The following is a 17713-nucleotide window of genomic DNA, read 5'->3' as shown; positions in this document are numbered from 1 at the left end:
ATGCGAAACACGACAGAAAGTACAAAAAAATCCGCAACACACCTCATAGAAAACTACAAATTCAGCAATACGAAAGCCACAACTAATTGACAGAAGTTAACTCAGTTGCTCCGGAAGGGTAAGCAGTTCATGCTTCACTTGTGGCATTCGTCGTGTTGCGCATGTTCTGTGATATGTCTCATTCAGTGATGTCACACTAAGAAGGTTATGACAATTGGAACATATCCGTGATTATCTGTGACAAATACTGTCCTTAAAAATGAACTGACTCGTGAGGGAGTCGGTAAAACTTTCGACCTTTTTTTATGAAATTTTATTGATATTGGAAAAGAAAGTCACGAAATACAAACGTCCGGTCAAAATGGGGAAATTAAATAAGATGTCTCATCTAAAGAGAGTGCCACGCTCTCGGCACGGTATGAATCCTTGCAACAACTCTTTGAGGTGTCCGTAGGTGGCCTGTTGATGTGCAAAATTTCTGTCCCTATCCAATATATCCTCATTTTCCAGTGGCAGTCTAAATATCCCCGACCTTCATCCTGGATGGACTCTATTACAAGACCTACCTATTGTATTTATTTTGTAAAACTGATTCTTGTCCCGAACATGCATGCAATACTTGCCACTGGACGTTAAGCACCCAACAACCAATCAATAAATCATGAAATACACTATAACATTCATTTACTACTACTACTAGAGTAAAACACTAATATCCCGAAATCATTAACATGGATAGGATTCAAGAGTTAACACAATAATTGTTTGAAATCACTATATATATATTAGATAGAAGAGTTAACAAATACTGTGAATAATTTTAATGATTAAGTGCATTTAATGCCAAATGTAAAATCAACAAAACAATAAAATAAAAGTGTTTAACACTGCTAATTTCTCCCTATTTCTCACTCACGCACGCGTTCTTTCACACTGGTTGATGCAGGTTCAAATTCTAGCTCTTAAATCACTTTCTCTCTGTGAACTGGTTCTCTTTCTTTCTCTCCTCCTTCTCACTATCATTCTCACTCTCTCTTTGAATCTCATGTCTTATGTTAATCTCATTGAAAACTTCTGAACACATACGCTTCATTTTCAAATTAGGAAATTTAGTACATACATTGTATATAGTTGCATAGAATAGCCCTAGCTTATCGCTGAATCCAGGTGAGCAAATACAAATATTTTGTATTTGCTAAATAAATAATGAATTAAATGTACACCATGGTTCAAATGAAAAAAATAAATTAATGTATCCGATATAATGTCGCTATAAAGAAAGTTGAAATGTCAGATTCGTTTTCTTGATTTTTCACTCCTTGATTTCTTATTTTTATTTCGTCTCCTTCTTTTACGATTGTTTTTGTTTTTTCGTCGTCTGCGTGAATTATCATCGATATCATCATTGTCCTCGTCACCTTCATCGTCCGTTACTTTTTCATCATTATCATTTGTTATTGCCTTCTCATTGTTTTCATTTTCGTTGACGATTTGTTTGCTTTCATCTAATTCACCTATTTCCGTATCGTCTTCATTGTCATCCGAATCGTCGTCAACGTCTACAATTGTCCTGTTTTAAATGGAAAAAATAACGGTTAGAGGACAGCATGGTAACATAAGTACTGGAACATTAAATTTGTATGATTTCATACTTCAATTTGATGTAATGTTACAAAAATTAAATTTGAAAATTATCAAAACAAAACAAATACAAGAAATTCTTTGTTAATTTGTCTTAATAAAATTTAGTTTTACAAAAAAAGAAGAAATACATTGATCTATATGTCCAAAAACATAGCAGATTGGAATACATTCACTACAGATATAAATTAAAGCAATTCGAATGACATAAATTATATAAAATTCTATTCAGTTTTAAAATCAAAACATTCATCGATGCCAACTTTCAAAGCAAGGTTGTCGGCTCTCCGGACATTCCCGAAGTCCTGTGTTTTATTGCCGAGTTTATGAGCTTCGTTCCTTGCTTGGAAGTTGCATCAGTGCATGGAGGGTTAAAACATCACAAACATGTGTTGTTGAAAACTTTGACCCAAATACTAACTTGAAAAATTTTATTTTGTTTTGAGGTTAGTTTCGGAGATATATAATAATTAATGTTAATGTCAATGCAGCATATGATTAGGTTACTTAAAATGAGGACAGAAGCAAAATGAATTGTCGAAAATCACGTGATTTGATGTTGGTGTGTTCCAATTTTCAAGATGATCAAAATACTGAACAGGAATAAACATGTCAATTTAACAAATGTACTGCATTACACCACTTGCTACCATACAAAACGTAAAACAAACAGGTCCCTCATTTAGTTGCAAAAACTATAAAAGTGAAGACAATAACAATCAAAACCAAAGAGTAAACAAAGACTGAAAAAACCAAAGGACATTTACATCAACAGTTATAAACAACAAATAAAAACAACACGAAATCCACTAAAAACCGGGAGGGAAATCAGGTAATTCGGAAGGGTAAGCATTTCCTGCACCGTATACGGCACCCGTCGAGTTATTTCTTTGTTCAGTTCGGTAATGATGGAAGGTTATTATGACTGAGGAATAATATCAGATATGATTTCTGACACACTTTTGTCATAATGGCCAATCAGCTCATGATGGCGACCGTAAAATTTCTTGAGTGATGACCTTAATTTGATTGATTCATATCCCTGTCTTGGCAACTTTTGAGAAAGCAGTATTCCTCGTTCAACAAAATCAAGGTACTTTGAGCTAGCTCTAGAGTAACTTATCAATTGAGACACATATACTCCATATGCTGGTGTCCCTGGGATGTTGCTACACAGAAATGGAAAATTGACTATAGGAAAATTAAAATCCTCGCGTTTGTCATAAATTTTGGTATTCAACCTACCATCAGTAGTCATTTCGAGAAAAAGGTCTAAATATGAAGCAGATTTATCTGTGTCGGTAGTATCTTTAATTTCAAGTTCACTTGGATATATTAAATGTAATTGATCACTGAATCTATTATTATTAAGAGACAATCGGTTACTACAGATTAAAAAAAGAAAGAACTAATTTGTAATTCCCCTGGAAAAGTGTATGCAAGAAAAGCAGCAACCCCTATATCAGAAGAACTGCTCCGCTTAGGATTTAGTATTCCATGTGCTTTATACAAAAGATATGACATTTTACAAGAAAATTCGTTAGTTTTGACTGAAATTTTATAAGAATTTATAATAATTATTTCAGAAAAAATAAATTATTTATAAACTCTACAGTTAACCTTATCTTTTATGTTTCAAGTCTTTTTTGAAGTCATCAGCCGTCGCGGTTATGCAAATTTTCAAAAAATATACCATAAGCAAAATGAATGAAGCATGCACAGAACTATGATGATGAAAAGCAATGATCATATTACCATTTAGTCACGTGACATGCCATGCTCATGATACTCCGAAGCCATGTTGTTTATTTTCGATGAAAAATCTATAACCGATATCCCATTTTTGATTTTCGTAGTTGGTAGTTTGTTTCTTTTTATCTCTTTATTATTATCTATGCCATTCGTAGGTGAGTGTAATTTTTTGACTAATTTCGAATCTGGGTTACCAAGTTTCTTAATTAGATTTTCAATGAGTTGAACGACTTCATTGGCCTTTCGTCCATAAGTGTATTTGGAATTTCCGTTCAGTGGAATAATCACTTTAAGAAAATATCTTAGTATTTCCAGATGATTTAGTATGCGTGGAACAATTTGTCTGGTAGAAGAACGAATTTTAGTTAAAATTCTGAAAAAGTACAGAATAAAAGCTTATTTTTTTAATTTTTTTTTTAAATATCACAACATAGTTATCACACCAATAAAATATAATGTCATGTTTGTCCATTCGAATGATATTAACAGATTTGATATTGGAAATGTGTTCCTCTTAACAAAACAAATAAGGATAACAAATCTGAATCCAGATTTACCCAATAACTTATATATTGTGTTAAAAATGACAAATAATTTGATTGATACCATTAAAAACCTAAATAAAATTGAGCCGACTCAGACAAAAAAACATATTCCCCCCCTTGAAGTTCAATTCTTGCTCCCAAATATATTTTATTTAGATTATACAATATTGTTTAAGACTATTCAAGCATCAGTGCTAATCATGGCAATCAGAATACAATGTCCATGTGCATTTATATCTTGTGATTATTACATCATTTAAATTAGATGCTAATAATAACTGAGCATGAGTTTTTACCTTTTTGAATGTTCAATGCAGCAGCGCATAAAGAAGTTTTTACATCGTCTCTTTCCGGCTTTGTATTGTTTTGCTGTAACGTGAGCCTCGTTTTCACACATGTCCCAAGCATCACCATGGATGTTACCAATACCATACTTCTTTCCCAGATCACAACACTGAAGTTTGGTCTTAGTTCTTTGAAATTTTCTCTTCAACACTAAAATATATATAATTCGACATTTCATAAACGAAACGCAAACACCATAATGTGTTGGATATGCATTTTAATGAGTTTTGATTACCACGTTAGACATACCTTCCGGCTTGCCTTTACATGAGCAACACGACAGTTGCCACAATAGGAACAGGATCTGCTTACTCTTCAGGATCCCTTGAAACCACTCTTGTTTTTGGTGGGTTCCATTTAGCTCAGTCTTAAGTTTTTTATGTTGTGTTGCGTTTACTGTTTTTCATTTTACACTGAATATGTGTACTTAGTTTCAAGTTGATCTGATCATAAGCTAAAGCCATTCTTATCATACGTTAGTTAAAACTAAACTTTAATCTAATAAACGACTAACGGATAGTAGCAAATACCGAAAAACATAATGCCTCCTATCGTATGTGAGCCATACAAGTTCAAATCCTCATATACATTAACATACCCTTGGAAGTTTCCGTTGTAAAAGTTGATGTCGAAGTAGTGATGTCGTCCTTTTTTTGTCTGGATGGACTTGTAACAAGTTTAACTGTTGTTTCATCTAAATCATTTTTATGCTTGTTGTTCGTTTGTTTTTCTTCCTTGGGTAAGTTTTCGCTTTCATCGACGTTTTCGTTTTCGTTACTTTCATCGTCTTTCAATTCGTTGTAATCATCTGTTTTATTTGTACTAAAACTTTCATCATGGGGAATTTCTTTTTTATCGGCCATCTTGCCAACTGAATGAATATTGTCATCATTCTTTGGTTCGTTCTTTGTCAGGATCATTCGGTTGTTTTGAAGGTCATCATCCATATCATTTTTCGATTGTACAAGCTGAAATAAAATAAAATTTTATTAAAATATGTCGTTTGATTAATTTTTTCCTGAAACAAAAATTGATTATTTAAAAATAAAACAATTTCAAGCTTAAAGTAATTATAATCACAATGATACAAATAGTTACAACAATAAATGTTATACCATCTACCTTATAACCAATTTCTGTTCGGAAATCCTCCAAATCATTAATAGGGTCCGATTCATCCATGTTTTCTATGGCATCAACATGACGACCTGTTCCGTCCATCATAGAGCCACTTGAAAAACATTGGTACCTCCCTTCGCCTGAAATTTCACTGATAATTGAAGGGAACATATCTCATAATAACATCTCATATTCATTAACAGGTTGGTGTTAGCTGTTTCGATTTGTTTTGCTCTAGCAATGAAGATTTTGTTATTTTTAATTTGTCACAAGTCCACTATATTTTAATGGATTCCAAAGTATGCAAGTGATAAATAGATAAATACAATTCATTAATACATTGCTAAAGCAGAACAAAACAAAAGAAACACTAGCTTTGTATTACACTCCTGACAATGACGACATAAAAAGATCAAAATGTCGTTCTGGTATATTTTAGGTAAAACTATTACTGGATGACATATACAAATGTCAAATGTCATATTTGGAGTATAGCTGCATTCGAATTTTAATGAATATTCATTAATCTAAAGTTCGCATATCGTCACGCGTTTTCAAACGGTAACATTTCAGTCGATCCTTTGAAAGTTGCAAACAGACTTCATGACAATAATAAACAAATGAAAACAGTACGCTTAATTTGACGACTCCGAAACTAGGGCTGCAAAACAAACCGACGAAGAACAAATAAGTTTTGATTGGCTTTAGCAATCCAATCTCACGTTCATTTGTACGATCTCTTGAAGTTTGTTATCAAAAGCTCGATTCATCCTGCAACATTCATGAATTTTTTGCCAATTTTAATTCTGCATGGTCTACGTGATTGTTTGACGTATTCTGCCTCTAAATATGCACGTGTATTTGCCACTGGGCGTTAAGTATACAGAAAAAAAACTTGTTTACAAATCTTTAAAGCTACCAATCGTATACAAGTGATCTAGGCTTCAACTGTTTTAAATTCATCGATGAATTATCGACAAATGATTAGTACTTCATCGATGTTAGATATAATTTCATCGATGTTGGATACAATTTCATCGACAGTAGATTTTATTTCATCAATTCATAATTATATAGTACCATCGATGTTAGATATTTAAACGATGTTTGATTAGTATCGATACCTACCTAGCCTCCAGCAGCATTCATCCTGCCTCTTGATCATAAAATCTCTTCTTTTATCAGTAAAAGCTACAATGGACTCTCCATAAGCGCAAAACTTGTCTATCCTGTGGCGTCTGACATCAGACAAGCAGTTCTCTTGCTCAGAGGAAATCTAAGATAAAAACAAATTACACGGTATAAAAATATATATCCATGACGGTTTTTGTTATTTTCTATATAAGTTTTGGATAAGTTCCAAGTAGCCCTTTATTCTCTTTTTTTTTCTCTCTCAGTATTTCTCTCAATATTTCTCGATTCGTTGACCCCCCTTTTTTTCTCGATTCTGAAAACCCAATCTACGCTTTTTGTTGTTCATTCAAGGTCCTTCTTATATGGGCAACACAGCGTTTATATTTTGTACAAGTTAACTACTGAACAACTCAACTTGAAATATAATGAGGCCCTTCGTGGGGTGACCAAGTAATCACATAACCACAATTGTTTTTGCCAATATAAATACATAATCATTAATAAGATACTGAAGTAATTGAAAATATCTGGAATATCAAATAATCATAAAATATTTGGTCTGGTAATCAAATAATCACTATAAAAACGGTCAAGTAATCACATTAATCAATAGATAAAAAAAGGCGGTATTTATCTCACCATTTTACAACACTGCTGTACTTCAAATATTCTTTGGTCAAAGACCAGTATCCAAGCTTCTTGTTCAATCCATGGCATTTTACTAAAGTCCACCTTTCGTCTTGTTTGGACATACGTCCGTCTGGCAACGTCATCCGCTGTAGCACCGTCCGTTACTTCACATAGAAGCTTGTATTTCTCTTGTTTCGACATCTTAAAGAAAAGATATAGAAAAATTAAAAGCTGCATGTATCTAACCCGAAATCAAAATTAGATGAATTCTTACATTTTCCTTTTACAGAAAATATGAAAGTACAAAAATGTTTTGTTACTCATTTTCTTGACTTTTAACGAAACTGCTAGAATTATTTAAAAAATATTCAAAATATGAGATCAAAGCTTTAATGCTTTGAATATCAACAGACCTTTACGTAGATATAAGAAGATGTGGTATGAGTGCCAATGCGACAATAAACATGGCCGCCATTATAAAGTCAACAAATCTATTGTCTACCTGTTTTAATGTCACCGAGCCTTCTTGGGGGCAGATTCGTTTAATCAGGTAACCATTAACGACATCTTCATCTTCCATAAAATAAACGCTTTTGTCAGCAGATTCCACACGAGCTCTAAAATAAACAGTCGAATATACGTACATGTAAGTAATTAAAATATCATATAAGAACGGATTGAAAACTTTAAAATAGAACAAAACCCTAATAATAACTGTAAACTAGAAATATAGTTACAGGATATGGGGTATTCATCCGTGACACAAAATTAGTACATGCAAAAAAAAAAAAAAAAAAAACACACAAAAATAAGGAACAGCGATTTTATTGATGTCCTTCATCTCAAAGTCACAGTGAGGCCTTAAACACGGAGAGGTCGTAGATGGCCTATCGCGAAGCCTAACTTTTCTAGTGGCAGTCCCAATTTCCAAAACCTTCATCGCAACAGTCTCTATAACAGGACCGATCTATTCTATATTATTAGTGTATTCTCGTCCTGAACATGTGCATGCAATATTTGCAACTTAAATAAATCAATCAATCAATCAAATAGAACAAATGTCCACTTTAAAATGAGACTTATCATGAAAATAATAATTATAATACATCAATTTACAAAAATACGAAAATAAAATACAAAAAAACAATTTAACCAAACTACATACAATGTTAGAATTTCGTGTAAATCAGACTATATATATATGTATAATTTTACTGAACCTCGGAGTAATTGATAAAAATTCCATTTGATAAATATCGATATTAATAGTAAAAATATAAAGTAGAATACCTGATAAGTATGCAGCCACAAGCAGGTGCCGTCCACTTGAAAGTAAATTTATGTGCTGCAGGTTTCGTGTCTTTGAAAACCATGTGTGGACAGTTTTCTGGTTGAAGATACAATCCCTTGGTTGCACCGAGTTTTCCAACTTTGCATCTATCCGATTCTGTTTGCAACCAGAGCAGAACATCTCCAAACTGTGTATTTGGATCTTGTGCCAAAACATTGACTAAACAAACAAGTAAATATATGTAATGACAAATAAAAACTAAGCCTTTAGAAAAACTGATATCTTGTAATGTTATATTACACTAGAACTCCCGTAAAAGGGTCCGGACTTGGTGGGAGTCTTTATTTTGGTTATCTTTATTTTTTAATTATAGGCCATTTTCTAATTTTTTTTTAACATTTATTATCGATTTTCCCGTTTAATTCCGCATCACCCCTCTCCGACCCATTATTATCTGTTCGTTCTTGTGCAGCTCATATTTTACTCTCCTTTACCTGAAGCCCATTATTCTTTATTTTGTTTAACAACATCCAGACCCTCATAAAATGTAAGCACAATGACATTATACCAAAATATCTCGATACGGTTTTATCAAGTTGAAATGCCAAATAGTATTATCGGTCTCTAAAAAGTTTTGAATTAACTAATTGTTTACATATTATGTTCCCGTCATATCAAAATGTATGAAATATTTGCCACTGGGTTCACAACTAACATTCACGAAAGAAAGTACTCAGCAGAAAAAAGAACATGTTCCCGAATATTTATTTCAATCATTAAAATCATATACTTATGTCTTGATTTATTTATTGCTCATTGTGTAATCAAAGTGATGACTTTATAGTAATTCACTAAAATCTATAGATTATTCTCGTTGAAACAATTAAGGCCAAAGTTTTTTTTTCCCTGTGTTACGGTCCGCTTTATTCGCAGCTATATGAGAGTATAAAGCATCTTTTAACATCACTTTTGGATAAAAAAAAGATATTCCAACTTGTCGTTTGCTTGATCTTTTTTTCAACAAGATTGATTTCGGTGTTTAATAAGAAATATGCATCAAAATGGTTGCTTGATCAGTTTATAAAAAATGCTTTAGTTTAACTAAATACCAAACGAATTCAAAAAATGATGAATTCGCCACGACCAAATTTGATTCGGTAAAAATTGGACAATAAAAGGGTTGAAAGTTCAATCAAAACTTACCTTCATATTGTTGTCCTGATTCATATCCATGTTTCTGTATTCCTCCAACATCTATCTTAAATACTGGCTTGTTGTCGTGTCTGACATTGACACCCCTCTGAGAGCCTTGTGGAATGCCGGTTGACGGACAACTTCTACGAATGTCCGACGATGGTCGGGCATATATACCTACATATAACATAAATGGTCATTGGAGGGTTTGAATTGTTTGGACGGGCATATATACCTACATATAACATAAATGGTCATTGGAGGGTTTGAATTGTTTGGACGGGCATATATACCTACATATAACATAAATGGTCATTGGAGGGTTTGAATTGTTTCATAATTGCCATGTTGGGTGCCTTTTATATAGGATTTTACTCATCGTTGAAGGCCGTACGGTGGCCTGTAATTGCTTGCAATAACTTCATTTGAACTTTGATGGGTAGTTGTAGTCTTATCTTATTTCTTTATTTTAAAAAAACGTACAGTTCTTTTCCTTTATTCACACTTATGGTATGGAGAACAATGAACATTTGTTCCAAAATTCGTTGAGTTGGATAGATGAGTTTTTATTTCCTTCTATTATTTGATAATGACCAATTATTATAGGGATAATTACAAATTTAAAGGAAATGGTTACTATACATGTAGGTTTAGAGATAGAAGGCAAGGTCAGTTCATTTCTTTTTATCACTCTTATGAAATAGGCTACAAAGACATACATCCTTAATGATTTAAAAATTCGTTAAGCTTTAAAGGTGTTTTTTTTTTATTTCCTATGAACAATTTGCGAGGGTTTGTTTCATAATATTTTTTTGTTATCTCAGTTCCTGTTACAATACCACATTTTACTTATTATATAATCAATATCAGAATTTACACAATTAAAAAAACTGTTTCAAATTATTAAAACGAAATGGTGAAATAGTAAAGGTACAAAAAAAAAAAAAAAAAAAAGAAGCGAACAGTCCAGCTGAAAGATGACCACGTGCTAAATAAAGAACAATTTTAAATATACCCAAAAATAATCCGAGAATAGAAAACGACAAGTAGATGACCCTGTAGCCTAGGTAACATGTTTTTCTAGAAGTGATGTTACTTAATATTTATAAAATTCGATAAACAATCCAAAAGTGCTTAGCACAATAGAAAACTTAAAAAAAACCACCATCAAACATTTAAAAAAGTATTTTCATTAAACTTAATAAATTAATTAGTTTGTCTAAATATACTAACCCTTCCGCTGTATCTGAATCCCCAAAACCAACAGTAAGAAGAAAGTGTTGACAAGGAACATCTGATTTTGAATCGGTCCCACTTCAAAAGGTCCTTCTGCTCAGGACAGTGACTTTGAAATACAGCCATACCCGCGCTAAGTCTAATATTATATAGGTCTGTCCCACGTGACATCACTCATGTACACGATGAATTTATGAATTAAAACACTCATTTCGATTAAAATTTTAAATCATTGTTTATATTAATAAGATTTCTAAATATTTATATTTTACGTTTAATTATATATTTATTTTTTTTTATTTCGAATTAAAGAGAATTTAAGTTACATTTAGTACGATGAAATGTACATGTTTCACTCATGATATTTCAATACAAATTTAAATATCAAATATAGACGACCACCAGGCGTGTCTTTAACAATAATGTTAATGTGCTATTCGAATTTAAATCTGTATGATAGCTTTGTTTGATACTATTTTAAATCAAATACCAATGAAAAGAGGAGTGATTTTTGAATGGACCTAGTCATATTATCTTTTTTCAAATCGGTCTTCCATGTCTCAACCTTGGTCAAACTTATTACACCGTAAAGATTTTCACACGAACTACAGTCTAACGAGATTTAAAAATTTCCATTCAGTTAGAAAAGATTCTAAAAAAAATGGAGACAAGACATTTTTTTACCCTCCCCCTTTTTTCCAAAAATCCGTTATTTTTCTGTTTTCTATTCATTTCATTTTTTCCCGTTTTTTGGATTATATGAACATACATATAATTTAATATTTTGTAGTTGCTATTCATTATCCCTCTCAAGTTTACTATCCACAGCGGTCAATGATATATCTAAACTTGAAGTTGTAATTGTATTAGCTAACCAGAAATTAATTTGGGAAAAAATCGTATTATTTTCCATAAGCACAAATTCAAATCCCGAGCCTCCCAGTAATTGCCTTTATTCTTTTCTATCGTGTGCTTTGCAGAGTATACGAAATTTTAAACTATTGTGTTCATGTTCGTTTTTTTTTCAGACCAGGAACAACCCACACAAGCTTCGTGTATAACGGTCAGCGGCAAATATTACATGAAAATGGACGAGAATAAGTTGATGTGGAATGAACCCTGTTTCGTACTAGACAAACTGAGTTCACAATGGAAAAGACCCAAAACATTTCGTTCTTTCTGAGCAGTTTATTCCGACTCGAGTCCATCAGTCTTTGCTCCAACTATTTTAATCCGCGTGCTGAGACTGAGAGGCGTAGTAGCAAATATTGAATTGTTATTTTTTTTTTGATTTTTTTTTTTGCCAGGTCGGAGATACAACAATTCCAGCAATCGGACTTAATTCAGTGGTTGCCGTTTGTTTATGTGTTACATATATGTTTTTCGTTCAATTTTTGTACAAAAAAAAGGCCGTTAGTTTTCTCGTTTGAATTGTTTTACATTGTCATTTCGGGGCTTTTTATAGCTGACTACGCGGTATGGGCTTAGCTAATTGTCGAAGGCCGTACGGTGACCTATAGTTGTTAATTTCTGTGTCATTTTGGTCTCTTGTGGAAAGTTGTCTCATTGACAATCATACCACATCTTCTTTTTTATATTAGTATATAGACGGTTGTTGTAGTAACATGACGAAAACCAAATATGATAGGTATGTTTATATCTTATCGCTGACTTAAGAAAAAAAGTTCGATTTTGTCAATTAAAAAACAAAGATGTTTTATATCTTTATCTTATATTGTTTTGAACTTTTACCTTATACAGGTTTTGATCACAACCGCTACCCAATTGTTGCTAGCAGTTACATACAATTGATAATGATTTGACCACGATGATCATTAACTCTTAATATTTAAATTGAATTGTAAAGAATTTCTACATCTGATTATCCTGTCGCGGTCAATTACCTCAAATCAACCTATAAAATAGTTCCGTTTCTAATATATTTACACCTTTGTCATTACCCCCCCCCCCCACCCACCCCCACCCTACACCCTCCACACTGGTTTTCTGAGATTAATGTATATAAGAATTTGTTTAATAACGGGTATATTTATATTAATGAATTATGAACATTAAATTAGATTTTTCATTTAGTCAGTCATTTATGCTGTAACTTTTACCGAGGTTCGTTTGTATACAGGTCCATATTATATACAATCTCTACCACTAAAGCTAGGGTCACACTGTCGATCAGATCAACTCGATGATCCCTATTGTCCAAATTTCCACGACCAAGCAAGACCAAATTCTTGATCGGGCCTGTTTACGACTTCTACCCGACTGCTTCACGACTATACACGAACTTAACTCGACCACTCACGACTCCTTGATGACTCCATCACGACTCTAACCCGACCACTAATTGAATACATATTCGATAATTCCGACCAATTCACGATCTCTTCACGATTTTTACTCGACTAGCTAGACCAAATCGACTATACTCGATCTCAGCCTGATCTCGGCCAGACCAGATCGACTTGATCGTAAAGGTGTCGTAGGGACAGTCGGGCATTGGTTCGGTATGTATAATTTCAGCATAAAAACGTCTGATTTTTTTTATTCAACCGCTGCAGCAGAGGAGGCATTAATTGTTACCCGTGTCCGTCCGTGAGCATGTATACGTACGTCCCAACAATTAGTTTCCGTTCTCTAATTTTATTTTGCCTCAAACTAATTTCATGAAACGTATTCACAATGCTTAAGACCACAGATCAAGTGCGAATTAGGTTGGCGTTATTTTGTTCTTGGGTTATGACTTTTTATAACGCTATATGCAAGCATGGACATTATCTGTGTCCCATGGACACATTTCCCGTTTATTTAGTAGTTCACAGATGATCTGCGTAAATTTATACATTAAAATATTTACATGGGAATAAAGCAGTTGGATTATTTGGCAAGGTGGTTAGAGCTCAGATAGACAGGTTAATAGCTGTGACGGAGCTTGAAGAGAGCGTAGAAGACGAACAAAAAGGGTAGACAGCAAAGGGAGCGAGGAAATATAGATGATACAGTGACTGACACGGTGACCACTGTGTGGGCAGTATAAATTGCCATCACAAAAATACTGAGCTCCGAGAAAAATTAAAAACGGAAAGTACCTAATCAAATGACAAAATCAAAAGTATGAGAGACTTGAAGGAGCTGAACAAAGAGGACCCCAATGGTAAATAAAAACTTCCTGAAAGCAAAGTAGGACGCTGATTTGTTATGTGAGTTTTACTGCTCTTTTCTTCAAAATGAGATTTGTCACTGGATTAGTACTGATGTTAGATAGCAATATACATACATTTTACCATCCTCTTTTCCTTATTTTCTTACAAATTAAGCATACATGTACTGTTTGTGTCATATATGTAAATATGTATGTAATCAGTATTTTCCATATATCTGATACCAAGTAGTTGAATGATTCAAGATATTTCTTTTTGGTTTATCCATAGCATCAACCTGCTTTGTTTTACTAATAATATTGAAAAAAGGGGGTAAAAATTTTACATATTTTCCCCAAAATTGTCCAAAAGTAGAATTTCAATCCCCTGGAGGATACCTTTTCTGAAACTGTTTACATAAATCTATCATGAATTCAAATAATTATCATTTGTCTTTCGTCTCATTTTTTTTTTATAAAATTGCGTCAAAAAGCGTATGAAAAAAGTGTTTGTAAACATTCGACCGTACGGTGCCATATATTTGTTAATTTCTGTGTCATTTGGTGTCCTGTGGAGAGTTGTCTCATGGGCAATTATACCACATATTCTTATTTTTATACTAAAAAAAAATCTGGACATACGGAAAATACGGACAGTCATACAATAATAGTCCATTAAACAGGCAAATATAATATTCATTATATTGAGGTTAAATAAGTCATCAGCTGTCTAATGAAGAATTTTAATGCACAATTACTTTCATATTTGAAAAATCTGTTGGAGCCAAAATGCAGGACCTACTACCCTTCCGGAACATATGAGATCATCCCAGGTTTTATTGGGTTTCGTGTTACTAAGTTTTTAGTTTTCTATGTTGTGTTATGTAGACTGCTGTTTGTCTTCTTGTCGGCTTTTGTTTTTCGCTATGGCTGTTTCGGTTTGTTTTCGACCTTTGAATTTGGTTGTTCCTTTGGTCTCTCTTTTGAAATTTTACACCTCCTTGCAAATGTATAGACGCGTACTGTACACGGAGGAACTTGTGTACAAGTAAAAATGAATAGTGACAATATATTTTTGCAGAAGCAAAGTTATGAGAGTTTATCAGAGCTGCACACATTTTTAGAGAATCGTGTAGCAGTCATGTATACTCGAGTATGGCCGACTAGAGATCAAAGAGTGGTCGAATGTAATCGCGTAGAGATCGGGTATTGGTCGAGTTGGTCTGGGATTAAAAACATATAGAAGTCGCAGTGATCATGAAGCGATCGGACATTGGTCGAGTAAATCAAGACCACATATCGAATAGGTTGGCGTTGATCGGGAAATGATCGGATATTAGTCGAGCAAAGATGGAAATGATCGAGTACTGATCGGTAAACTATTTGTATCCCGACCAAACTCGATCTCTTCACGATACTTTTCCGATCAATTCGACCGCTACTCGACGAATTCTCGATCTCTTCTCGAGTGACTAGCTTCCCGATTCTTACTTGAATGTTTTTGACATGTCAAAAACTCTCGGGTAGAAAGTCAGATCGATGACGACCAAGGTAGACCACCCCGAACATTCTTGTCGATTGGGTCAGACCAGTCTCCCGATCGCTCTATTTGTCTTGATCGAGATTGATCGAGTTGGTCTGATCGGCAGTGTGAACCTAGCTTTTAAAGGAGGAGACCGATTTCATTGAGCCGCAACTCCTCTGAAACCACACAAAGCCGGACAAATTTGTTATAGCACGTATAGACGTATTGTTTTTTACTTCCTAAATAATCGTTTTTACTACAGAAACCGCCAAATTTTGAAAAAAATGTCCTAATACGGAGACCGTTATCATTATTCATTATTCATATGATCCTTCATTTGTATGTAAGTGCAGCATTTTTCTAAATTGAAAGACATCCAGCTTTTTTTTTACTCAGGTGCAAAACTGTCCAAAAATGAAATGGACTTCGAACATGTCGAAGTGATCCTCACTCTTTTTTTATGCAAACACAGTTCAATTAATTAAGGAAGTTCGCTACTCAGTTTCAAAATAAAAATGAATAGTATATATTGATAGGGGATTAATTAAGGAATCAAAAAAGCAAAAAATATATTGAGGTCAATGTGGTTGTTTTCGAGATATTAGCCATTGAAATTTTGGCGGGGAGATGTTCTCACTTGATTTTTCATTTTCTCAAAAACTATTAAAAAATAAATAAGATTTTATGACACTTTTATAAATGGCTTATAATTATTATACATACAAAAGATTAATTAAAAAAAAAAATGGGGGTCAATAGGCATTTTTTTTAAGGCATTCGAATGGATAAAACCAGAGGATTTCGAAAATCTGACAAAAATTCCAAAACATGACAAGCGAACATCCTTAAACGTTGGCTTCGGGCAATAGAACAATGAGCTGATCTTCATACCTCGGGAAATATATTTTGCATTTATTGCATAGTTGCATATTAAATAACTGTATACTGTTAAATCAGATAAAGGTTCTTTACTTATTTTACAATTTAAACATTGTTTGTTAAGAAAGAAATTTGGAATTTAAAGATATACAAATAATATGCAAGATAAGAATAAGTACCCATCCCTTTTATTCATGAAAGATGTTTCGCCGGTAAGTTATATTCCAAACATATAGAATGATCAATCTGCACTAGTTGACACCTCGTGGAAATTACCGATACATAACAAGACATTTCTTGCTCTAGACGATTTTTCGTAATTGTCAGTACCAGTGAAGACATACTTACAATCTTTATGCTATCTAACCTTAGAACCCTTCAAACCTTTATATCTAATGTAGAATGTAATGGAATTGTTGTCCGAATTAGATTTGATTATTGTACAGCTGCGCGACTTCTTGCAGAAACTAATTATGTGGAATAACAAGTGTTCACTTATGTACATTTTATGCATTTATTTTACGCACTCATGACATTGTCAAATAAATCCATGAGAACCAGGTGTAAGGGTGATATCGAACAGTTGACAATATAAAGAAAAATGTTAAATTTTCAAATGCAGTGGAACGCGGTAACTTCATTAGTTAATTATTTTAATTTCAATTTCTAGTTAAAACTTTCTTACACAAAACTGATCAATTTTTAAATTAAAATTCTTGCTGAATACATTTTTTACAAATCTAAGATACACAAAATAAGAGATTTTAAGATATGTATTATTCCTATTTAAGGGCATATGAAAAGCAAAGTGTAATTTATTATAATATTACTTTTATTTTCATAATTATCATAAATACATTTATCAATCAAAAAAGAAATATGAATATGATCAACATATTATTTTTTATATTAACAGACAAATATTCCTCATGTGTTACATATACACATATATGTACTTTATTAAAAGAAAAAAATAGTTCGAAACATATTATACTAATATAAATTCCAAAATGTTTCAATACATCTAGGTTTTTTGGAATGAAAAACGATTGAATTTGGCACTTGTGTTTAACATTTCGAATATTTACAATTCAACTTTTCGAAATTTTATCAAAGAACTCTTATCTCAAGAAATTGTAAAGGTCAGATTTCCTTTATAAAATATTCTTTATCATCAACTTTATCTAACATGCATTTTTACATTGTCTTTGCTTTTAAACTATTTACTAAAGGAAAAAGTAGTTATACAGTTTGCAGGCTCTAGGTTG

At 32.9% G+C, this 17713-nt stretch overlaps 1 protein-coding gene across 1 annotated transcript; it reads right to left on the bottom strand.

Annotated features, from left to right (window-relative positions):
- Nucleotides 1–806: 806 nt before the first annotated feature.
- Nucleotides 807–11037, bottom strand: LOC143047587 (uncharacterized). The gene is made up of 10 exons (XM_076220691.1): nucleotides 10885–11037; nucleotides 9661–9828; nucleotides 8457–8676; nucleotides 7669–7783; nucleotides 7176–7367; nucleotides 6531–6678; nucleotides 5406–5542; nucleotides 4882–5251; nucleotides 4235–4433; nucleotides 807–1570 (listed from the first exon to the last, which is right to left on the bottom strand). Exons 1-10 carry the CDS (start codon nucleotides 10943–10945, stop codon nucleotides 1291–1293), a joined length of 1890 nt encoding a protein of 629 aa, XP_076076806.1. The 5' UTR covers nucleotides 10946–11037; the 3' UTR covers nucleotides 807–1290.
- Between the last annotated feature and the right edge of the window lie 6676 nt (nucleotides 11038–17713).

This window comes from Mytilus galloprovincialis, chromosome 10 (assembly GCF_965363235.1).
Source record: "Mytilus galloprovincialis chromosome 10, xbMytGall1.hap1.1, whole genome shotgun sequence".
Lineage (NCBI taxonomy): Eukaryota > Metazoa > Mollusca > Bivalvia > Mytilida > Mytilidae > Mytilus > Mytilus galloprovincialis.
Note: the sequence above shows the minus strand (reverse complement) of the source record. Positions and strands in the feature narration are given on the sequence as shown.